At 46.3% G+C, this 25,848-nt stretch overlaps 1 protein-coding gene across 2 annotated transcripts in view; it reads right to left on the bottom strand.

The window, feature by feature from the left end:
• Positions 1 to 2,871: 2,871 nt before the first annotated feature.
• The window catches only part of RPRD1B (regulation of nuclear pre-mRNA domain containing 1B), a 71,444-nt gene continuing 48,467 nt past the window's right edge, over positions 2,872 to 25,848 (bottom strand). For both annotated transcript variants that reach the window (XM_040435831.1, XM_040435830.1), the window contains 4 exons: positions 20,009 to 20,121; positions 13,212 to 13,338; positions 12,803 to 12,978; positions 2,872 to 5,007 (listed from right to left, as the gene is read on the bottom strand). In XM_040435831.1, the coding sequence (XP_040291765.1) occupies positions 4,858 to 5,007; positions 12,803 to 12,978; positions 13,212 to 13,338; positions 20,009 to 20,121 (566 nt within the window). In that variant the 3' untranslated portion in view covers positions 2,872 to 4,857. The remainder of the gene's footprint in view (positions 5,008 to 12,802; positions 12,979 to 13,211; positions 13,339 to 20,008; positions 20,122 to 25,848) is intronic.

Genomic DNA, 25,848 nt, shown 5'->3' with positions numbered 1-25,848 from the left:
ATTATCCAGTTCAATGTATGCTGTAAGCTCCTAAGCTCCCTCTAGTGGCAGCTGCAGGTAGCCAGTGCTTTAAACAAGACATTTGGAGTTCTGTATCATAAAACAGCACACTGGCTGCCATACACAGTTTATGTGTTATGTTAATATATTAATATTAAGAATTTAGTCAACATGGAATTGTGAACTTATTTAAAAAAAACACATTACAGACATTGACTTTGAAGAGGGGCTGTCACCTGACGTGTTTCCTTTAGTAGATACTTATATTCCCTGTGAAATAATTGTTTCTTAGGGTGCTGCATTGTCCATTCCTCCGTTATCCCTCCTGTAAATGGGTGGTACCATATAGCCCTACAATCTGAATCTATCAGCACTGATTGGACTCACCCTTAGGCCTCATGCACACAACCGTTTTTCGGGTGCGCATCTGAGCCGCAGTTTTTGCGGCTCGGGTGCTGACCCATTCACTTCAATGGGGCCGCAAAAGATGCGGACAGCACTCAGTGTGCTGTCCGCATCCGTTGCACCGTTCCTTAGCCCCGCAAAAAAAATATAACATGTCCTATTCTTGTCCGTTTTGCGGACAAGAATAGGCACCTCTACAATGGGCGGCTTCCGTTAATTGCGGAAGGCACACGGGCGGCTTCCGTTTTTTGCGGATCCGCGGTTTGCAGACTGCAAAAATCAGCACGGTCGTGTGCATGAGGCCTTAACTGGAGGATAGCGATGAGTGAAGTAATCAAAAATTCGATTTGCCTGCTTCGACAAATTTCACAAAGAAATTTGCTTTGTGAGAAACAGCGATCGCACCTCCCCTCGTCACTGAACCCCTCAGATGCCTCGTTCATTGCTGATTGGGGCATCAGAGATGAACATTACATTATTACTCGCCTTATCCATTTGATCGTGTAGAGGCCGCCGCGGGCATCTTGAATGAAGATCCTGTGCGGTGGCGTGGTGACGTCATATATTACCGCGCACAAGATTTCGTGCGGGTTCTTCAATCAGGATGGCCGCGGTGACCGCTTTGCTTGCAAATGGATGAGGAGAGTATGATTTTTTTTTTTACCCCATTTCAGGGAAAATTGATTCGTTACCACGAAGAACAAGGAAATTTGGCTTCACGGCAAATCAAATTTTCCCTGAAATTCGGATCAAAGTCCACTTTGGCTACTTTGATTGGCTCAACCCGACTGGAGGAGTAACAGAGGAAGGACACAACTCAGAGCTCCGGAATTAGTATTAAACTGGGAATACAATTATTTACTATAACCCTTTGGAGAGAGTGACAGATTCATTGTTCATTAAAGGGTTGTCCATATATATAATTTTATTCCTACACCCATTTAAGATGCTGCTGATCCAATACCACCGCCCTGGTCACGTGCCATCTACTCAAGAAACTGCAGTTGTCAATGACTGGTCTCAGACGCATACCCACTGAGACCAGTGATCATATGTTTAGACGGCACGTGACCGCTGCCCGGAGACTGGCAGGGACCAGAACAGTGGCAGCTTAAACATGGGCATATTAGGAAAATATATTATATGCTGGGGGACAACCCCTTTAAAGGGAACCTGTCACCTGGATTTTGTGTATAGAGCTGATGACATGGGTTGCTAGATGGCCGCTAGCACATCCGCAATATCCAGTCCCCATAGCTCTGTGTGCTTTTATTGTGTTAAAAAACCGATTTGATACATATGGAAATTAACATAAAAGAGTCATATCTTACTTGTGTGACCAGAGAAGAGTCATATTTTCAAGCTCTGACTCAGCTCAGGTTAATTTGCATATGTAACAAATCGGTTTTTATACACAATAAAAGCACAGAGAGCTATGGGGACTGGGTATTGCGGATGTGCTAGCGGCCATTTAGCAACCCATGTCCTCAGCTCTATACCCAAAATCCAGGTGACAGGTTCCCTTTAAGCAAGACAGTCATACTGGTGACCAAAATCATAAAGTCCAGTTGAGAATAGCACTATGACTAGGGACATCAAAAGAATTTAACATGTGTATAGGGGTGTCATCACTCTCTTCCGACAGCAGATGTTTGGGGAAAGGAGGGTTGAGCATGTTGGATTTCAACATGCCCGATCCTTTGATCTCATAGAAGATAAGCAGCCGCCAGAGGTGCTTATAGGATTATTTTCCTAAGGGCCCATGCACACGGCCGTAGCCATTTTTGCGGTATGCAAATTGCGGATTCGCATAACACGAATACCAGCCATGGGTGTTCTGTATTTTATGTAGTGGAATGTTCGGCTCATATTAGAACTGTCCTATCCTTGACCGTAATGCAGACAAGAATAGGACATGTTCTATATTTTTGCAGGTGCCACAGAACGGACATATGGATGCGGACAGCACATGGTGTGCCGTCCTCATTTTTTTGCGGCCCCACTGTAGTGAATGGGTCCGCATCTGACCCGCAAAAAAAGCAGATCGGATGCGGACCAAAAATACATTTGTGTGAATGAGCCCTAAGCAAACCACTCGTCTCCCAACTCCATTATGACACAGCGGCAGCTCTGGGAACAGAAACATTTCTAACGGACTATACAGGTTCAGGAAATATCCCGCCTCCCTTTTCAAGCAAGGGCAACTTAAAGGGGTTTTGTCACTTTAACAAGTGGCATTTATCATGTAAAGAAAGTTAATACAAGGCACTTACTAATGTATTGTGATTGTCCATATTGCCTCCTTTGCCGGCTGGATTCATTCTTCCATCACATTATACACTGCTCGTTTCCAGGGGTTACGACCACCTTGCAATCTATCAGTGGTGGTCGTGCTTGTATACTATAGGAAAAAATGGCGGCCTCTGTGGTGACCGGGACTCTGGTCCTTTTTTTTTTTTTTTTTTTTTACAGTGTGCAAGCACGACCACCACTGATGGATTGCAGGGTGGTCGTAAGCATGGAAACAAGCAGCGTATCATGTGATGCAAAAATGAATCCAGCCAGCAAAGGAGGCAATATGGAGAATCACAATACATCAGTAAGTACCTTGTATTAACTTTCTCTCCATAATAAATGCTATTAGCTGAAGTAAGACAACCCCTTTAATTCCCTCATTCACGAACATCAACCTGGTACAAAGATCGGCTTGGTATGGATCCAGTTCCGATGACAGCTGTAAATGTTGCTTCATCGTCAGATGAAGACCCAGTATATTCTGCATCTACGTGCGCTCTCCCCCCACAAGTCAGTGCAGTTCTCGTATTCCGGTGCAATGTGTTATACGTTACAGGAAGCTTTCCCCGTTATTTCACACTAACTCCAAGAGTTGAAATGGCTGAAAAATGTCACTTCCCGGGTGGCCCATCGCGGTGACGCTTCCGCAGAAGACTTCTTTATGAAATGATGATCTTGCTCAGGTAAAAGGTCCACATATTTGTCAAAATCTAACACAGCAGACATTATAAAAGGTAGGTTTGCACTCAACAACCAAAAATACAATTCCTTAAGTTTTGGATGACACCTGGCTCTGCTTTCCCATAGCAGTGAATGGGGACCCCCGCTTTCATACGATGACCCACTGAAGACTATCTTGTTCATGTGTTGTGCCAGGAGTATGACCCGAAGAGCATGGTTTAGTTCAGTCAAATCCGACTATCCAGGAGTTGCCCAGTCTTCTACAAACAGCTATTCCTTATGTTCTATTGAAAAGTTCTGCAATTTCTAACCTAGATCCCTGCTTGCTGTCAGTGAACAGAAACACAGTTTACTTTCAGAAACTAAAAAGTAAGACAACTCCCTGCTGGGATAGCCACAGCTTGGAGCCTACTGGCCTGGGTAATCCTAAACTAAACCCAGCAGTACTCTCCTTCCTTAGATTCCAGTGTAATTGCTAATACCTACGCTGATACACTGTAACGAACTGCAACAGGTGGCCATACCCATTAGATGAATGTAGGCCAAACCCACCAAATTCCGTGAAACGAGCCACCCATCTTATAGGTATGACGGTGTCCTGACTCTCCCCCAATATCCGAGGTCAGAGATATGGAGGCATGTTGGGGAAAAGATGGATTGTGCATGCTGGATTTCAACATGCCCGATCCTTTGATTTCATAGGAGATAAGCCACTTCTAGGGGTTTCCAGCGGCAGCTTATTCGCCTCTCTTCACTGAGAACACGTGCACGCCCAGCTGGGTGATAGGCAAGACCGTGACCAAAGGATCAGGTATGTTAAATCCAGAATGGTCTGCCATCAAAGAGAGAGTCAGGAGGCCCCTCATATACATGAGGACATTGGCGGATCTCAAATCAAGATCAGTCACCAGTAATCTAATGTGTGCGAACAGCCTGAAGGTCTCATAATCAACACTCATCCCCTCATCCACAGGAGAAGTGAATGCGGTGGATCCCGTGTCCGCAGTTTGTGCCCCCGTAAAGTTAGCAGTAAATGCTTTCCACACAATTAGGACACAAGGATTTCGGAAATGACACTATATATTGTGTATTCTTCTGGTCCAGCAGCAAATGACAGAAGGACTAGCCACGCTGCACAACACAAATCCATTCCCCAAAGATAAAGCTGCCAGAGAAAGCTGATAAAGAAGCATAATCTGTGCACACGCTCCGTAAACAAGTCTATAAAAAAAAACACAGGTGGAGATGTCTTCGTGGCTCTGTCCACAAGCAGCAGACACTACATGGGAATCTGGGAGATGAGGGGACTAGGCTGCCTTTACTAACGCACTGCTACGATGGTGGCCGCAGTGAACACGTTGCATCTTGCACACGACGGAGAACCTTCCAGTCTCTGCTCCGCACTCCTTCTCCTATGCTGGTGACTACTGAAGACTTAGGGTGGACAAAGGAGTGTCCCCAAATAGGAGTCTGGTCCTAATCGGTGGAGAAGAGATCACCGGCGGAAGGAAGAGGCGCGAGCCCTCCTGTGACGTTGGGGAGCAGCGAGAGGTCAGGTAGACTCTGTATGTGGGACTTCAGTTCTTTTCGTACCTGCGTGACACGGGCTAACTTTTGCTTGTATTCCTAGAGAGACATAAAACCAGAGAGAAAAATCATCAAAGTTGTGGAGTAAAAAATTAATAAAATAAATAAAAAATTCTACCATAATACGCTGATCCGTTGTGGGGTCCTGAATCCTGAAAAGGATAAGACCTTTGTTATTTATCCTGCACAGAGACACCCCTGGCCCCTGCAGGGAGCTACAACAAACTCCTTTCAAGGGGGATCAGGAGCGTCACTGTGCTGCACGGCTGCTTTCACACACAGCGTTGTTTCGCGAAAATGGCATTTTTTTTTTCGGGGAGAAGATGTAACATTAAAGGGGTTTTCCCATGGTTAATGTAAAAAATCATAATGTAAAAACATCATATAGTACATGACAATCTCTTTCTAACAAAGCTAGAACCAGCCCTGTACCTCACATGGATCCAGAGATCTCCCCAGTCATTGCTCCGCTAAATTTAATTTCATAGTGACGGCTTACAGGGCGTGTCCTTTCTGAAGTAGCACACTGTCACAGCTCAAGGAGAGAGTGTCCTTTCTGCTGCAGGTCTCTCATTGAAACTGTCCCAGCTTCTAACAGCAGATATGGATGGTTGCAGTTGATGGACGGAATAGTGCATGTATGACCACCTCAACAAGGTGCACAGAAACATTTGGAAAAACACCAAACTGCAGGTGATACAATACAGATATAGTGTATTGAATAACTCAGTGGCTATGCAAAAATGTTAAAGGGAATCTGTCACCTGCTTTAACCATTTTTAAGCTGGCACCATCACTATGTGGACTAAAGTACCTTTTTTCCAGCAGTCTTCTTTTTACTTGATTTCGTTTTGTAGTTTTGATATAAAAGCGCTTTTTATGTTATGCTAATTAGGGTCCAAGGAGCCCAGAGGGGCGTTTTTTTCCCCTCTCCGGAGCCCAGTGACGCCCCCCTGCAGTGCACAGCCCGCCTTAATTTGAATTCCAAGAATGCCTCCTGATCATCAAATAACCTCCCACAGCCCGGCAAATGGTTCCGCCCCCTCCACACGTCATAGTCTACCTTATAGAAATGCCCCGTCCTTCTTCCTGTCTGCGGCCCGAAAACTCGCGCAGGCGCAGTACCGCCTGCGGCCTGCGCGATCATCAACGTCCTGAGGGCAACAGCGCTCAGGTCACATCACTGGGCTCGGCGCATGCCCAGTGAGACTTTTGAGGCTGTTGCCCTCAGGAGGTTGATGATCGCACAGGCGCAGGCCGCAGGCGGTACTGCGCCTGCGCAAGTTTTCTGGCCGCAGACAGGAAGAAGGACGCGGCATTTCTATAAGGTAGACTATGACGTGGGGAGGGGGCGGAACCGTTTGCCGGGCTGTGGGAGGTTATTTGATGATCAGGAGGCATTCTTGGAATTCAAATTAGGGCGGGCTGTGCACTGCAGGGGGGCGTCACTGGGCTCCGGAGAGGGAAAAAAACGCCCCTCTGGGCACCTTGGACACTCATTAGCATATCAGAAAAAGCGCTTTTATATCAAAACTACAAAACGAAATCAAGTAAAAAGAAGACTGCTGGAAAAAAGGTACTTTAGTCCACATAGCGATGGTGCCAGCTTAAAAATGGTTAAAGCAGGTGACAGAGTTCCTTTAATTACAATCAATAACGAAAGTATTCAGATTCAGGTGCTCGTTTCAAAACTGGAAAATATTTTTTGTGGGACAAGCCTATTAAAATGTAGGTTGACATATAAAGCAAAAAACTAAGTTAGAACAGCACATCCAAACAATGTGAAAAAGAGGGTTCAGGTGCACACTACCATGGCTGAAAAACAAGGACTACAAGTAGCAGCAGCACGCTGCCATGCACAAAGACACATGCAGCTACTGGAAAGATGGATAAATGTAAACTACATCACTGCTATACTTACTGTTTGAAAATTAGAAGCAGCTTTTTTATTACAATTGAGTTGGGCCCATCTACCAGCGCCCAGGTGGCTTCCAACGGATGGCACCTACATTATCAGATGTGTCTCTTCTGGGCTTTTTGCATATAAAACTCCAGGCAATGTAGAATCCAGCTATATTATACTCTGATTAGAAGCCCTGATTTGGACGGTGCACTACCTGTCAGAGTATAATATAGCTGGAATCTACATTGCCCAGAGTTTAGTAGGCCAAAAGTCCAAGTGAGGCAAGTCTCATCTGTTGGAAGCCACTTTGTCACTGGTAGATGGGCTCAACACAATTTTGATGAAAATTGTGTGAAAAAAGCTTCTAATTTTCATATTGTGAATAAACTGCATTACTGCTATATTTATGTTTCTGGTGTTTGCATACAAAATGCACTACATAAGTGGCATGTTCGTGACACAACCAAGAGACCCAAATCCACTGGGTCTACAAATGAATTGTCAACTGGTTACTGATCGTTAATGACCACACAGTTTTAGGCAAATCATGTGCCCACTAACAATCAACGGCCAGTTATCTGCAAACCGTGCGGATTTGGGAGCTATGGCTGCACTGTGGCTACGGCTGAGCTACATAGGACACTACCCACGAGCTTCAAGTTTCCAAAACACCTTCTAACAAATGATCACTGATGGGCAAAAAGATCCAAAGGTGGGACCTCTAAGGTCTCACTAGATTAACGTACTACGAAAAACGTGATGCTTTTCACACGTGAAGATATGTATGCTCATGTAATCTTCCACACCTACAGCAGATAATTAAGCCAATCATCTGAACTTTAAAGAACAGTCAAGAACATCCCAAAGTGAAACGTCTGACTGAAAGAAGCTGTAGAATTGCTTGAAAAATAAATTCCATTCCGGATTCGATGGGATGGGGAGAATTTTTGAGGTTTGGATACTTCCATGCTAGCAGAGGAAGAATTATAATGACTGTACTCAATTACAGGTGACACGCTGATGGATGAAACCCAGATTACCCCCAGTCTGGGCGGCTGCCAATGAGCCACGGTACAGGCATGTTCTACGGGAGCACGATGTGCGCCTGGCAGGGCTACAGATGGGAGGGCGAGGTGAATGAGAGGTCAAACACATCCAATTAGATAATGATCTTGATATAAAGCGAAAACGAAGACATGTAATGTAACTGATACGGATGGAAAGCATGGTGAGATATAGTGAAGGTGGACCACACACATTACATCAGGAGTCAGCAACGTCCAACACTCAAGCAGTCGGGAAACTACAACTCCCAGCATGCACACTTGAAGTGTAATGGAGCATGCTAGGAGTTTTAGTTGCACAACTGGAGCGCTGGAGATGGCTGAGCCCTGTATTAAATAATTACTGGCTGAACATGCAGATTTAGATTTCTCCTAAGGCCCCTTGCAGACGAGCGTGTCCAGATTAGGGAGATGCGTTGCGAATGCGTTCAGTGAAAAATGCGTGATGCGCGATAACTGAACGCGATCGCAGGCAAAACGGAATGACTTTGCCTGTGATCGCGTTCAGTTGTTATCGCGCGGGTACAACACATTTTGATGCGTTTTGTACGCGCGTGATAAAAAACTGAATGCATACAAACAACATCTCTTAGCAACCATGCAGCTCCATTTTCTTCTATGGGGCCAGAGTTGCGTGAAAATTGCAGAATATAGAACATGCTGCGATTGTCACGCAATGCACAAGTGATGCGTGAAAACCAACGCTCACGTACACAGCCCCGTTGAAATGAATGGGTCCGGATTCCGTGCAGGGGCAAAATGCGTTTGCATCACGCATTGCATCCGCGCAGAATACTCGCTCGTGTGAAAGGGGCCTAATTTGGGCTGGGCATGTTGGATTTCCACAAGGCCGATACTTTGTTCACAGCCGAGATCCGTTGCCCCAGAGAGATATGGCAGCAGCTTATCAGCCTTACACCACTGACATTTTTTTTTATTGAATTGTGTGCATTAGGAGTAAAAAAAAAATCATTTTTGAACCACCTTCTATGTATCACAATTAATAGCAAGCTGTTCACTCCCATTCCCTGCTCACTCCATCGGACGAGCTCTCTGAAACATCGGTCTCCAGACCCCTTTAAGATAAGCGATTATCAAATTAAAGTTGATTATGATCAGATATATGATTCAGCTTCTCTTCAAGAGAAGACAGGACCGATCTTTCAGAGAGCTCGTCTGAAAGATTTAGCACAGAATGGTATTCTGCAGCCTGAAGTGCAATGTGATACACAGGAGCTGCAAAAAGGCCAAATGAAGTCTGGAGAACATTTACAAAACTCCCCAAATGAAAGGTTAACTGTTGTAAATGGCTAAAGTTTAACCTCAGGAAGTAGGCAAATATACTCCAAGAAAAGCTTAGATAATGTCAAGCATTTTATATGCCCAAGCAATCGGTGACTACGGCTCCCAGTAGGACTCAATGTAGAGTGTTGCACCCGGTTGGGTATGGATTGGCAATATGGGTACAGGCAGTGAAGACTCTCGATTCTCGAAATGACTTCAGGCTGGGTACAGGTACGGAAGACGTTTCTTATTGTACCTTACAGTTATGGAAGTCCCTTGATGCCACATGCCTCCCACACACACTCCATAGTTCTGGATCAGATATGGGATACAAGGGATGAAATTTATAGAAATAAGGGGACTGAAGGTTTATGAACTTGACGTGAAGGCTAAAGTGGGCAAACACATACCATCTGTTTATGGGGGTCTCCTAACTGTCCTGGGGCAGATATTGATGGAAAGAAGGACCAGGTAGTTGGGTTTCTATCCTTTCGTTTTTACAGAAGACAGGCCAACGCCAAAAGGTGTTTAGCAGCACCTTGCTCCCTATTTAGGTCTGTAAAATAAGACCACTCAAGGCCTCTAGGTTGCTCACCAAATATTCAAGTGACTCATTACATGAATGGTCTTCATTCTCAGATATGTTTCTGTCAATGCTTCAAACCTGCACCTACTTACTATAGGACTAAAGGGGTCAATTAATAAAGCATAACTACTTTCTTCCATGTACAGCGCCACTCCTGGCCACAGATTGTGTGTGGTACTGCAACTTAAACCCACTCACCTTAATGGAACTGACTCGCAGTTCCAGACACAACAACTCATGGATAGGTGTCAATGCGGGTTTTCTAATCCTGGACAACCCCTTTAAAGGCTACGTACAGTACAGACCAAAAGTTTGGACACACCTTCTCATTCAAAGAGTTTTCTTTATTTTCATGACTATGAAAATTGTAGATTCACACTGAAGGCATCAAAACTATGAATTAACACATGTGGAATTATATACATAACAAATAAGTGTGAAACAACTGAAAATATGTCATATTCTAGGTTCTTGAAAGTAGCCACCTTTTGCTTTGATTACTGCTTTGCACACTCTTGGCATTCTCTTGATGAGCTTCAAGAGGTAGTCCCCTGAAATGGTTTTCCAACAGTCTTGAAGGAGTTCCCAGAGATGCTTAGCACTTGTTGGCCCTTTTGCCTTCACTCTGCGGTCCAGCTCACCCCAAACCATCTCGATTCGGTTCAGGTCCGGTGACTGTGGAGGCCAGGTCATCTGGCGCAGCACCCCATCACTCTCCTTCATGGTCAAATAGCCCTTACTTTCAAAGTTTTCCCAATTTTTCGGCTGGCTGACTGACTGACCTTCATTTCTTAAAGTAATGATCGCCACTCGTTTTTCTTTACTTAGCTGCTTTTTTTCTTGCCATAATACAAATTCTAACAGTCTATTCAGTAGGACTATCAGCTGTGTATCCACCTGATTTCTCCTCAACGCAACTGATGGTCCCAACCCCATTTATAAGGCAAGAAATCCCACTTATTAAACCTGACAGGGCACACCTGTGAAGTGAAAACCATTTCAGGGGACTACCACTTGAAGCTCATCAAGAGAATGCCAAGAGTGTGCAAAGCAGTAATCAAAGCAAAAGGTGGCTACTTGGAAGAACCTAGAATATGACATATTTTCAGTTGTTTCACACTTGTTTGTTATGTATATAATTCCACATGTGTTAATTCATAGTTTTGATGCCTTCAGTGTGAATCTACAATTTTCATAGTCATAAAAATAAAGAAAACTCTTTGAATGAGAAGGTGTGTCCAAACTTTTGGTCTGTACTGTATATTGCATCTGATCTAACACTAGGGTTTCCTTCCAAACCTTGCATTATCGGTAATGGCCATGAAAAGTTCTTGCATGGAAAGGCATCATTATTAACCCACAATTTTTGGTAGCCTGTGACACAGACCCTCAAACAACTCCTTCGAAAACACTGTGTCCTCTGTGATGCTTGGTTTATTAGTCAGACTCCAGCCTCCCACCACTTTCCCACTGCTTGTCATCTCATCAAACATGGTATGGGTCTGCTGGGAACTGAGGATGCAGACTCCGCTAAGCAGTATGTCCCATGGGCAGAGCGATATGCCTGAGCGCTTACGCGAGTTCTTCACAGCCATTCGGCTCTATGAAGCGCTCAGCATGCTGAATCGCACAGCCATCAGGCGCGTTTATAGGTTTCTGTCAAGTCTAGACGCTCACTTTACAAAATGTCCAAATGTTCCGTTGAACCTCTGACATCTGCTGCAACTAACACTTACCAAAGTCGGCATTTCTGATGGCTAGAAGATCCTTTTTGCCATAATTTTTCTATTTACATGGGTGGATCTTTTAAAGGGGTTATCCAATGAGTAATGCAAAAAATGATCACCAGACTATGTAGTACATGAGAATCTCTTTCAAATGGACCAGCCCTGTACCTCAGATGGATCCAGAGATCTCCTCATTCATTGCTACAATTGCTCTGCTAGAGCAACTGTTTGATGGAAGTGGGGGCCTGAACTTTCTCCGGGGAGCATGTCCTTCCCACTGCAGCTGGTGAAGGATGTAACTGAACATGTATGTCCACCTCAGTGAGCTGGACAGAGATTTTAGAAAAAGGGAAAACTGCAGGTGGCACTATACAGATAGATTTTTAGTGAATATCTTGGTAGCGATACAAAATTTTTAATTACATGCAATTATAAAAGTCTTCAGATCCAGGTGCTGATTTTAAAAATGTAGAATTTTTTTTCGTGGGACACCTCCTTTAATCTCTGCTGTTTGGCTTGGTCTTGTGCCCAATATGCAGCCCCGTGAATGGTGATCAGCATGGCTCATTTAGAGGGAAGCTATCAGCAGGTTTGTACCTATGACACTGTCTGACCTGTTACATGTGCACTTGGCAGCTGAAGACATCTGCGTTGGCCCCATGTTCATATGTGTCCCTTCCGTGCCCTCTGCACTTGGATTAACCTCATCACGCCTGGTCCTGTCAATCACAGTGCAGTAGGCAGTTGCAGAGAGAGCAGAGCCTCCAAGTATAAAGGCAACACCCCCGTTGCTCCTACCCAATTGTCTCAGCAATGCGGGCACATATAGTTACATAGTACATAAGGCTGAAAAAAGACATTTGTCCATCCAGTTCGGCCTGTCATCCTGCAAGCTGATCCAGAGGAAGGCAACACAGATGCCTCTAGCTGCCAAGCACACAAACTGTTTCATAGGTACAAATCTGCTGACAGAGGACCTTTAAAGGTGGCCATACACATTAGATGGGAGTTGGTTTTGACTGAAGAGCAATTGAACAAACTAACATTTCGCAGACACGGCCGTACACATTTTGGTCCATATTGGCCACTACAGTTGTCCAAACTGCCATACACGGTCAATGAAAGTGGGTGATGAACGAAAGATCTTTCTTGGAACTATCAGACAAAAATATTTCACACTGGTGGGGCCCTGTTCTTGAATGAGGAGCGGGTCCCAGCGATATGCCCAGATTGGACAACCCCTTTAGGCCTCACGCACACGTGTCCGTACCTCCAGCTTCTTCTCCTTGTTACTTAGAGCCTCTTTTTGGCTCTGTGTGTAATCCATCAGCATCCGTGCCAGCTGCCGCCGATCGTCCAGTTCTGCCGCCAGCCGCCCGTTGTACTCTGCCAGTAGGAGACAAGCCTCATCTACAGTCTTGGACAGACGGTCTGCTGCCTCTTTATCTGAAAAATGTATACACAAATTTACCAGGCCGTTCAGATTTTTTATTTTTTTTGGGGGGGTTACACAGCCCAGAAAATCTGGAAAGAATATTACGATCTCCGTATTAGTGCTGGCAGCATGGTCTGGCGATCCTGCACTGCGGAGGCCAGACATCTGCAAAAAGAAAGTCTATGCATGAATGTGAAAGCTGCTGAGAAAGATTCAAGGTGGCATACGAGACAGACGGTCTTACCCGTGATCTTCTCCAGTAAGGAGACGTCCTGAACTTCTTGTGGAAGGGATGCAATTTTCTGCCTAACAGCAGCATCTCCAGAAGCGGCATTCTCCAGATCCTGCAGTGCTTTAATTAGATCTTCAGTCTAAAAAATAAGACAGAAAAAAAACGGATATGACTCTGGATGAGGAAGTAAAGGTATCCAAGCTTTAAAACTGCTTAATTATTCACCAAAAATAGACTATAATAAATTGCATGTTAACGCTGGCTAAAATTCACTGCCTGAAATGAAGCCTCTAATGAGGTCTGTGCACGCTCTGCTCAAAGCCGTGATGTACGGTATTATTTAAGCAGTAAAACCATTTTATCTGCGGCAAAGCCTGCATTTTGTCACCGCTATGAATCATTTACATTTTTAGAATTTTACATCTACGAGCAATTTTTCCAGCACTTCTTTCAACACATTTAAGATGAAGCGAGAAACCTTACAGTAAAAATGCATCATCGGTTTGACAGATTCCTCTGGGAGTTTTAATTGGCGGCTGGAAAATTTACTGGAGCTGCAGAGCAAATGTGTGAGCTATGAAACATGTACACACGGTGCGAAATGGTGGCCGAAAGCGTGTGCTGGTGAACCAGGCTGTGTAAATGTGTGTTAAAGGGACCCCGGTCACCATCAAAATGCAGCATGTGACAGAGCAGGAGGAGCTGTGGGTCCGCAATATACGGGCACCAGCACTGTGCACTCCGTATTCACGGAATTACTTGAATGGGTCCGCAATCCTCAAGATACGGAGAGGTGCGGGGGCTGGAGGCACAGATTTGTGGGATTTTGGTTCGTGCCTCTACACTACAAAAAAATTGAACATATCCTATTTTTTTTGCGGTGCAGAACGTCTCTTGCGGACCGCGGACCCATTGACTTGAACGGGTCTGTAATCCTCAATATATGGAGCGGAGGCACTGATCGGAAGCACTACGAATCGCCTCTGAAGGATTTTGGTCCGTGCCTCCGCACAGCAAAAAAAAAATAGAACATGTCCTATTTTTTTGCGGTGTAGACCATCTCTTCAAGTCAATGGGTCGGCATCTGCAAATGGCGTGCACACGGACAGTGCCCATGCATTGTGGACTGCTACTTGAGCACGGGGCACACACGCTCGTGTACATGAGCCCTAAGTGTGGGAAAAACCATCCTGCTCAAGTCTGCCATTGACAGCATTCAGAGACACGCTTTATAGCAACTGCATGAATTATAGGAACCCGTTGTCTGGAGATCTTCTTTGCCTTCTATTGTACAGTGTTGTGGGCAGGCTCTGTGACCTCTGCAGAGGCCACTGTACAGGGAGGAGTAGATAAGCTCCCCTATTGCGAAGGGTGGATCCTTTGTCATCTATACAGAGGTGTTACTCGTCATTGAAATCTTGCCTGTGACAACGGCTAATGAGTTGATTGCTGATAAGGGATCTCTACAAAATGGGTAGCATCAGCCTATGATGGGGATCAGCTGTGGTAGTGAAAACTGCATGCTTTTAGAAACACGGAAAAAAATAAACATTAGCAAAAATTCTTTAAAAATTATGTTTAAATGGGTTCTCCTGGACTTTATAGCCATAGCATATGGTATCAATGTCAGATCAGATGTTCCGACAAACTACCCCAGTCAACCAGCTGTAGTGGACTAGCTCTGGCACCGGAACAGCAACGTCCACTGTGTAGTGGACACAGCTGGTTACTGCAAAGCTGGTAAGATTATAAGAATTACACCACCCAAGAGCAACAAATGAGAACCAGCCACTTGGGCTCAGCAGGTGGACCACATCAGACTCCACTGTAATCTATTGTACATGAACCAGTGCGTGCACCAGTTTTTATCCGGCCGAAACCCAGTGCTCATGCTGGAAAGCGGCCAGACTCTCGCTGGATAGTCAAGGAGATATACGGCCAGGGCGAAGACAGTGAACTCCGGAAGGCTGTTCCTCATCCTGGCAGATAGCTTTACCACATGTGGGAAAGTGAGTGATCGACAGCTCTCTCTACATGCACATATACAGGGAAGGCTGTCAATCACCGATAGGACCGCCCACTGGACTCCTAGGCATAGAAATGCTAAAAAAAAAATACAAGATCTTTTCCCACTAAACTATACATCAATCTGCCCGCCTCCTCCAGCTGTATAGCAAGTGACCCACAGAGAGGACTGCATGTGCAGAACGAAAGGATCCCTTTAAACCAAAATGTCTAGCCGCAGAAGATGTAGCTCCACAATAAGGTCATGTCATCCTAGGCCACATTTAGCATCAAACTTTGAAGATGGGGAATAAATGACAAAACACGACGGTAAAAAGAAAAAAGTGGAGTTAATAAAAGAATGGAGGCTTGTAAAACGCGACGGCGGTGTCTACAGGGCCGGCACAGAAAGGAGCTCAGGACCCGGCAGCTTTGTGCTCAGTGCAGCATGTAGTCATTTTTATTTCTCCGTTTGACAGGTAATTAATCTCACTTTATTAGTCCCAGTGTACCCCACAAATCATCATCAGCTCAGGCATTCGGATGTCTCTGCCTGACACATACTGAATACACTCATCCTAGAGACCTAATCTGTAGCGGCCATGTCTCTAGATATCTAGAAAGCTTCCATTTCCATTTTATGCCAATTTTTAGCTTCTCCACTATATTCTACTCATGGCTCTCTCCAAAACCCTAGTGCAATCATTATGTAGATGGAAGCCGCATTCGGCCCATCGCTCGGGGACGGTGTAAGTTTCTGCTTCCTCCAATAAAAGCCCGGCAGGCAGTTATTTATTCCCGGTATTATTCCCCTGCATCAATTTGATGTCTCGGATGTCGTTACCGCATTGTCCTGGTTTATGACGGTCGCCATTAGAAGCCTTCGCTTTTGCAGAGTTCTGTTCACTCCATTCCCGCTCCATAAACTCCATCTGTTAGCTCCCACTAAAGTGCTACGTTCCCGCTCCGTGGAGGGACGCTCCGGCTCTCTTCGGTGGGCCGTTTGCCTTCTGTTTTCCACACCTTATGACTTTTTCTATCCCTGAACGCTAGGTCTTCAGTTATCCTTCAATTAGTCTGCTCCATGAAGAGCCCAGCCTTCTCCGCTTCCTCTCACGACGCATTTTGTGCTTCGTTTTCTTAACTGTACGCTACTAATAATGGACACGTGGCCCAGAGTGAAAACCGCAGCGTCTGCCTTCATCTTCAAGGCTGGAATCTGGTTGTCAAGAGCAGCAGCACAACTTCAATAAAAGGTTCTTGTATCTGGACAAGCTCAGTTTATGTATCCCCCCGAGGACAGGCGGGAGCATCTATCATCAGCTGATATAGAAGGAACACACTAAGCATTTTCCTGCTTCTTTACAGAAAATAAAACGTGGCAGGCCGCCCAGTGAAATGAAAGGCCGTTACTTTTAATGACATTTGCAATCTGTCACACTTAAAGGGGTTTTCCGGGTGCACTTGAATGCGGTCTGTGCTGCAGCATCCCGGCACAGCCACTACACTTTTAAAGGAATATTCCCATCTGGGAATTTGATTTCATATTGCCTTCAATGTCAGATAGGTGCGGGTCCCATCTCAGAACGCCTCCGCCCCCCAAAGTCTACAGTGAGCAGTGCTCGGCTAGTTCTAGAAGTCCTATAGTGGTGAATGCAGAGTGCACTGCGCGTGCGCAGCCACCCTCCGTTCACCACTACGGGACTTCTGAAAATAGCTCCTGGCTCGGCTATTTACTGAATAGGGAGATGGTGGGGGTTGAGTGGCATGCTCTCCATTCATCACTATGGGACTTCCAAATATTGCCGAGTACGCTCGCTTGGTTATTTTCAGTATTCCCATTGCGATACATGGAGAGCACTCAGCAAATGTGCTTCACTTTGGGGGCCCCATTCTCTAGATCGAGGACCTGCACCTATCAGACATTGATGGCATATCCTAGAGATATGCTACCAACGCTCCACATGGGTCAACCCCTTTAACTGAGCTGTGCTTCTGGCTCCATTCTAAGTTCTTGTTTTGGTGCCAGCAGATCAGCGGAGGTGGGGATGCTGGCATGACTGAAGACAGTGATGACCTATCCTGAGGAAAGGGGGGCAACCCAGTCATCCTGAAGATAGGTCGTCAATATCAGGAGACCAGAAAACAACTTTAAAAGGTGGCCATACAATGTTGGGCAGACCTGCTGATTTTGGTGGGGCTGGAATCAAATGTGCATTGGGGTATCCCGACTCTCACCCAATAGCAAATGTTGAGGAATACAAGGATCAAGCATGTAGAATTTCAACACACTCAACCCTTCAGAGACATAAAAGGAGAGTCATCTGGATGAGATTTTGTTAATGGAGACAAGCCACCACCAGAGGTGTTTGCCAGTGGCCTGTTCCTTTCTTCTTAATAAAACACATGCACCCTCAATCCAAGGTGGCATGGGGGGTGTTGGAAGGAATATTTGTCGTCCAAGCAAGCTCTCGGCCGACAGCTACCATCATAAACCACCATGAAACTCCTAGTAGACAAGTGGACCTCCCCGGAGACATAGCTCATCCTCTGCACGCTCCAGAACTCTTCCCGCACTCCTCTCTCCTGACCCCGATACCGTCTCCACACTCCAGGGCTCCTCTGTTCCATCCCATCTATTTTCTGCACACTGTATACGATCTCCATATAACAAGTCATGAGCTTAAAGGGAACCTGTCATCAACTTTACGCTGTCCATACTAACGGCAGTAAAAAGTAGAGACAGGTGAGATGATTTCAGCGGTCTGTCATTTATAAGTTACAAGTAAGTGGTTGCCGAGAACCAACATCACAATCATTGCAGACTGGGCCTGGAAAAGAGTCCCGGCCACCTGAGAAGAGTCCTGGTTATTCATGAAGTCCTGCTCTCCCGCCACCTGCTGATGACTGACAGTCTTCTACATAGTTGTCCCCCTCTCTCTCTAGGAGAGAACTGCCAATCATCAGCAGATGGTGAGAGAGCAGGAGATTAGGAATAACCAGGACTCTTCTCAGGTAGATGTGACTCTTCTCAAGGCCTGGGCTGTAATGATTATGATGCTGATTCTCGGCAACCACTTACTTTTAGCTCATGAGTGACAACGCTGACATCAGCATTTCTGTCACTATTTTATGCTGCACTTAGTGAGATCAGCATAAAGATGATGACAGGTTCCCTTTAATCCCAAGGTTTATCTGGGAGCTGCAGATAAAGACAAAGCAGAAGTCAAGACGTATGGTGGTCCTCCTACACGGACATGTTTTATCTCAACATGAACTAGCATCTAACATGACAGCTGGTCCACATGACCGGCCAACACCAAGAAGCCTCTTCACACTGTTTACAGACGAAAGGAGCCAAAATACATATTTAGATTATTTTCAGCTGGTCTAATGTCTGAAAGGGGTTTGTCTGATCGGCTAATTATCGGGATCTTGTTTCCAGTAAGTTAAAACCTTAACCGTGTGATACACACATCCGTGGGTGACAAGATCTTGTGTATACACGAGAGACACTGACTAATGGGAGGAAATACACCGGCCAGACAAGTTATTGGAGGAAAATGAATGCAACATACTTGACTACAACCCTACTTGACCAGCCAAGTCTCACAGTTTTTAGGCCTCATGCACATGAGAAGAATGTCCTTCAGCATGCTATCCGTTTCTAACATGACTAGCACACTGACCCACACAAGTCAATGTTTCAGTGATGTGTGCTGGATCTGAGAATCTCACTGCAGGTCGTATTTTGGTCCATTTTTTGCAGATCACAACAGCCCTTCTACTGCCGGGAGTGAGAAAAACACAGAATGCGTACGGAAGAGATACGTTTTTCAAAAATCCTTTTTTTTTTTGCCTGCCGAAAAATTGGATATGGCCATGTGCATGAGCTTTCTGTGTATACTGTCCTTCCCCTGTAACTTGAATGGGGAACAGCTCTGTCCAGAGACCACATGACAATTCATCATCTAGTGAGGGGGGCGGCAGAATATTTAAAGGGGTATTCCCATCTCAGACAATGGGGGCATGTCACTAGGATATGCCCCCATTGTCTGATAGGTGCAGGTTCCACCCCTGGGACCGGCACCTACATAGAGGACGGATCCCTGATGGTTGTGGAGGGCACACTGCGCATGCACAGCCGCCCTCCATTCATTTCTATGGGGCCGCTGAAAATAGCAGAGCGCTGGCTCCATAGAAATGGATGGAAGCGGTGGCCGCACAAGCTCGGTGAGCTCCCATTAGCTTCGATGGGGAGAGCGCTTGGCGGAAAACTCAGGGTCCTCAGGCCATCACCATCCCCGCTCCGTTCCCAGGGTAGGTGCGGGTCCCAGGATGAGGATTTGCTGCTCATCGTCATAGACTTCAATTGTCCCTCATTCATCCGGTGGTTTCCTACAGCCACATATTTTCTTCAATAGCCAAAACTAGTGATGAATTAAAAGGTATAATTTCTGAAATAATACTTCTCCCCCAGTGCAGGGGTTTAGCAGTAAAACTGCATCAAAATGAGCAGAGCCTTGCCGCACGTCAGGATAACATCTATCCCACTGACCCGGAGTCATCTCCTCGTTTTCATCATTTACCTAGAATGTAGAAACTAGATTGCGAGACTTTATTCTCCTAATTAGGGCAGAGGTGAAAATGTCCTTGTACGGCGGCGGCATCCGCAGAGGAAACACTTGGCAGGTATACTAATGTCTCTGCTGACAGAGCAGACAGCAACATATGGGAGCAACTGGGGTTAATGAGCTCGCCCTGGTTTCTTTCTACAGGGTGCTGGCAGAGATAGGAGGACATACCAGAAGAGGACCAGTCGATGGATCCCTTGGGGAATAGCTTCCGGGATAATCATCATCTTCCTCCTCTTGGATCTGCTGGAAACTGCGTTTCAACGACACCTTCTCTTCAGTCACTGAGAAAAATAAAAGGAGGAAGGTCAGCAATAGAGGAATATAAAGGGGTCAGGTCGGCAATAGAGGAATATAAAGTGGTCGGGTCGGCAATAGAGGAATATAAAGTGGTCGGGTCGGCAATAGAGGAATATAAAGTGGTCGGGTCGGCAATAGAGGAATATAAAGTGGTCGGGTCGGCAATAGAGGAATATAAAGGGGTCAGGTCGGCAATAGAGGAATATAAAGGGGTCGGGTCGGCAATAGAGGAATATAAAGTGGTCGGGTCGGCAATAGGGGAATATAAAGGTGCCGGCAATAGGGGGTATATAAAGGTGCCGGCAATAGGGGGTATATAAAGGTGCCGGCAATAGGGGGTATATAAAGGTGCCGGCAATAGGGGGTATATAAAGGTGCCGGCAATAGGGGGTATATAAAGGTGCCGGCAATAGGGGGTATATAAAGGTGCCGGCAATAGGGGGTATATAAAGGTGCCGGCAATAGGGGGTATATAAAGGTGCCGGCAATAGGGGGTATATAAAGGTGCCGGCAATAGGGGGTATATAAAGGTGCCGGCAATAGGGGGTATATAAAGGTGCCGGCAATAGGGGGTATATAAAGGTGCCGGCAATAGGGGGTATATAAAGGTGCCGGCAATAGGGGGTATATAAAGGTGCCGGCAATAGGGGGTATATAAAGGTGCCGGCAATAGGGGGTATATAAAGGTGCCGGCAATAGGGGGTATATAAAGGTGCCGGCAATAGGGGGTATATAAAGGTGCCGGCAATAGGGGGTATATAAAGGTGCCGGCAATAGGGGGTATATAAAGGTGCCGGCAATAGGGGGTATATAAAGGTGCCGGCAATAGGGGGTATATAAAGGTGCCGGCAATAGGGGGTATATAAAGGTGCCGGCAATAGGGGGTATATAAAGGTGCCGGCAATAGGGGGTATATAAAGGTGCCGGCAATAGGGGGTATATAAAGGTGCCGGCAATAGGGGGTATATAAAGGTGCCGGCAATAGGGGGTATATAAAGGTGCCGGCAATAGGGGGTATATAAAGGTGCCGGCAATAGGGGGTATATAAAGGTGCCGGCAATAGGGGGTATATAAAGGTGCCGGCAATAGGGGGTATATAAAGGTGCCGGCAATAGGGGGTATATAAAGGTGCCGGCAATAGGGGGTATATAAAGGTGCCGGCAATAGGGGGTATATAAAGGTGCCGGCAATAGGGGGTATATAAAGGTGCCGGCAATAGGGGGTATATAAAGGTGCCGGCAATAGGGGGTATATAAAGGTGCCGGCAATAGGGGGTATATAAAGGTGCCGGCAATAGGGGGTATATAAAGGTGCCGGCAATAGGGGGTATATAAAGGTGTCAGCCAGAAGTGACGTAAAGCGACACAACAGGGACACTTTCACAAGCCATATACACTCATGTACAAAAAGCTACATCACAAGCATAATAATACCTCAGAACATACACAACCTAAGGGTCTATTCACACATCCGTTTTTTCTTTCCTGATCTGTTCCGTTTTTTCAGGAACAGATCTGGACCAGATCTGGACCCATTCATTTTCAATGGGTCCTGGAAAAAAACGGACAGCTCAATGTCTGATTTTTTCCAGGACCCATTGAAAATGAATGGGTCCAGATCTGGTCCAGATCTGTTCCTGAAAAAACGGAACAGATCAGGAAAGAAAAAACGGACGTGTGAATGGACCCTAAGTCTGGGGGGCCCCATTATAAGAGCTTTATACAAGGAGGGCCTCCAAAATGCAGTATTCACATTAGCCAACTGGATCAGGTTTGTCCTGTTATGGTGGGTTCACATCTGCGGCAGGTAAATTCGACAGTCTGTTCCATCAGAGGAGGAGATATGGATCCGGCATCATCAAACACCGCCAGTTCATCATTCACTATAATGGGATCCAACAAAAATGGCTGCTTTTGGCAGCACAAACACCGCAGCAGTACTTGTGCAGCAGAAAGCAGGCATTTGTGCCCAAAACCCACCAGATGGCATTATAGGGAATAGGCAGCTGGCGGTGTGTGATGGTGTCCAGTTACGTCTCTGCCGGCTCAGTCAGTATGCCAAGAAATGGTAGTGCCTCGGATACAGCTGTACGTCTAGGATTCTCTTCCCTTCTGGAGGGTGGCAGGGCAGTGCTGCGCAAGGCTGTAGGACGTAAAACAGGTTCTTCACAGCACCGGCCGGCTCAGCTGCATCCTCTAATGAGAACCTGTCCATGAAAATACTACCCAATCTACTGAGCAATCACTGAGCTACCTTTCTATGCACGGTCATATAGGCAAGGCTGTCAATCACTTAGGCTCCATTCAGACCTTCGTAGTGCATTGCGGATCCGGAATACACCCGGCCGGCAGCCCCATAGAAATGCCTATTCTTGTCCGCAATAGGACATGCTCTATTTTCTTGCGGAGCTGCGGACCGGAAGATCGGAGCAGCGCTCCGGAAATGCGGATGCAGAGAGCACACTCTTCCGGCCCCATAGAGAATGAATGGGTCCTGCACCCGTTCCGGATAATTGCGGGACGGATGCGGACCCATTCTACGGACGTCTAAATGGAGCCTTAGTAGGATCGCCCACTGGACTCACATTGGCGGGGGTCCGAGTCCGGGCAACCCATCCAATAAACTGTTTCAGGCACCCCTTGCGTTCGCAGATCTGGTAAGCACAACCTGCACTCAGCAGCTTTCCAAGCACAGCGCTGTACATTGTATAGTGGCTGTGCTTGGTATTGCAGCTCAGCCCCATTGACTTCAATGGGGCACAGATGTAACTAAGCCATGTGACCAATGGCCTAGGAACAGGTCGCAGCCTCTTCTAATAGCTGATTGGAGGGGGGTCATGGGTGTCGGACCCCTGCTGACCTGAGGATTGGTCATCAATATTAATTACCAAATAACCCCTAAAGAGGACCTGTCCCCTTCCTGACATGTCTGTTTTAGTAACTACTTGGATTCCCCATGTAATACCAATTCTGGAGCCTCTATTCTTATGACTCTACGATGCGCCCTTCCTCTCTTATTCCTTTTATTCCTGAATCAATTGCTAGCAATTCACAATGAAGGTCCAACTGGGTCTTACCAGACAGGAGTGTGTACCTGCACAGTCGGACATTAGCCAATCAGTACTTACAGTGTCAGACTGTGCAGGGTCCTCTTCAAAGATACAGGGAAAAGCGAGTGAACCATGAGTGGCTCTGTTATAGGGCACTGTGAGCAACACAGGGATTAAAGGGGTTGTCCCACGAAAAATATTCTACAGTTTTCAAACCAGCACCTGGATCTGAATTATTTTGTAATTGTATGTAATAAAAAATTTTATATAGCCACTGAGCTATTCAATAAAATGTACTTTGTTCTTTTTCTTATTTCTTTGACCTGCTCACTGTGATGGCCGCACATGCTCAGTTTCATCCTTCAACTGCCTCCTGAGCTGTGATAGGACTAGCATGGACACACCCCCTTCAGCTGCAGCAGAAAAGACACTCCCCTGAGCTGTCAGCTTGATATAAATCTAGCAGAGCAATGACTGGGGAGATCTCTGGATCCATGTGAGGTGCAGGGCTGGTCCTAGCTATGCTGCCCTTACATCCTTTACTAGGACCTCAAGTCCCGATAATGGCTGACTGGAGGAAGCGGACAGCAGTTATTTACTGGATGCTGCTCGCCCCTGCCAAGTCATTCTGGCTGCTTTCACCCAGACGAGCAGCTAAATACTAACAGCTCATTACATTCCCACTGACACAAGGTTACGATTTCACCATGAAAATAAAAATGTATAATTAAAAGTAATAGCCCTGGTGCTTGCTCTCCCCTCTATATCGATAGCTGCAGTGCCACAGCGGAATTGCACAAACCGCTATCAAATGTCAAAGTGAAAATTCAATATCAAGGGCACCACGCTTACCCCAATCCACTACGGTACACTTACTACACACTGGAGCGGTCACAGACTAGTGAATGCTGCCAAACCTCCTAAGAAGGAACTGCCGTACCCGTCTCCCAATGCTCGTTCCGTGGCTGCTTGCTCCTGTAGACTGTAGTTGAAGGTGATACCGGGTACTTGGTAGGGGTTATCTGTTTCACGGTGCGTGCCCCGGCCGGTGGCACGATGCCGTTTCTACAACTAGTACTGCGCGCACTCACTAGCGGATAGGGACGTCACTATCCCAGCTACGGATCGTAGCTGGTACCAGAATGCCTAACAACGCGTTTCGGACAGTACGCTGTCCATCAGGTAAAGAGTTAAAAAAAACGCAGTTTTATTCTCCATCAGCACTATAGTGCCGGCCAGCTTGAAGTCAAGGGGACAGCGGCCTCCTTGCTTCGAGTCAAGGTACCCACGCCCCCTAACCGTCCCCTCTTGCCTGAGAGTGACAGCCTGCAGTGCAGCCGCGATTCCCCAATGCTTGCGCATGCGTGGTGCGCTCTGTAGTAATGCGCTATCCCATCTGCTGCCGCTGTTAGCCGGGTTTCAGCAGCGCAATTCGCATGCGCAAGCCTTGGGGAATCGCGGCCGCACTGCATGCTGTCACTCTCAGGCAAGAGGGGACGGTTAGGGGGCGTGGGTACCTTGACTTGAAGCAAGGAGGCTGCTGTCCCCTTGACTTCAAGCTGGCTGGCACTATAGCGCTGATGGAGAATAAAACTGCGTTTTTTTTTTAACCTGCGCAACATCAGACAACAGGATGAAACATATGAGTATTAACAGGCTGCGGGATACTACGAGGTACTGCTGGCGGGTGTAGATGCATTTTTGAGGTGACAGGTTCCCTTTAAAGAGGTTGTCCGGTCCCAAAATCAAAATTCAGTTTTTGTGCTCCTAACACCCCTTCTTGTTTTGTTGAATACATAACTTTATTTGTACACAAGCCTGGCTGCACTGCACAGTGATGAGTCACAGGCTGGCCACGCCCCCACTCTGCTCTGTCTGCAGCAGCTCCACCTATAACTCCTGTGTCCATCATTCTGCACACAGACATGAGTCTACTTCTCACTAAATCCCATCACTGACTGTACACAGGCTCTGCCCTCACATGTGTATCTAATCTTATCCTGTGTGATACAACCTGCTGAGCTCTGTATCTAATCCCCATCACTGACCGTCCTCAGGCTCTGCCCTCACATGTGTATCTAATCTTATCCTGTGTGATACAGCCTGCTGAGCTGTGTATCTAATCCAATCACTGACCGTCCGCAGGCTCTGCCCTCACATGTGTATCTAATCTTATCCTGTGTGATACAACCTGCTGAGCTCTGTATCTAATCCAATCACTGACCGTCCGCAGGCTCTGCCCTCACATGTGTATCTAATCTTATCCTGTGTGATACAACCTGCTGAGCTCTGTATCTAATCCCCATCACTGACCGTCCTCAGGCTCTGCCCTCACATGTGTATCTAATCTTATCCTGTGTGATACAACCTGCTGAGCTCTGTATCTAATCCCCATCACTGACCGTCCTCAGGCTCTGCCCTCACATGTGTATCTAATCTTATCCTGTGTGATACAGCCTGCTGAGCTGTGTATCTAATCCAATCACTGACCGTCCGCAGGCTCTGCCCTCACATGTGTATCTAATCTTATCCTGTGTGATACAACCTGCTGAGCTGTGTATCTAATCCCATCACTGCGCGTCCACAGGCTCTGCCCTCACATGTGTATCTAATCTTATCCTGTGTGATACAGCCTGCTGAGCTCTGTATCTAATCCCATCAC

This window comes from Bufo bufo, chromosome 6 (genome assembly GCF_905171765.1).
Source record: "Bufo bufo chromosome 6, aBufBuf1.1, whole genome shotgun sequence".
NCBI lineage: Eukaryota > Metazoa > Chordata > Amphibia > Anura > Bufonidae > Bufo > Bufo bufo.
This window is presented reverse-complemented; position numbering and strand designations above follow the sequence as displayed.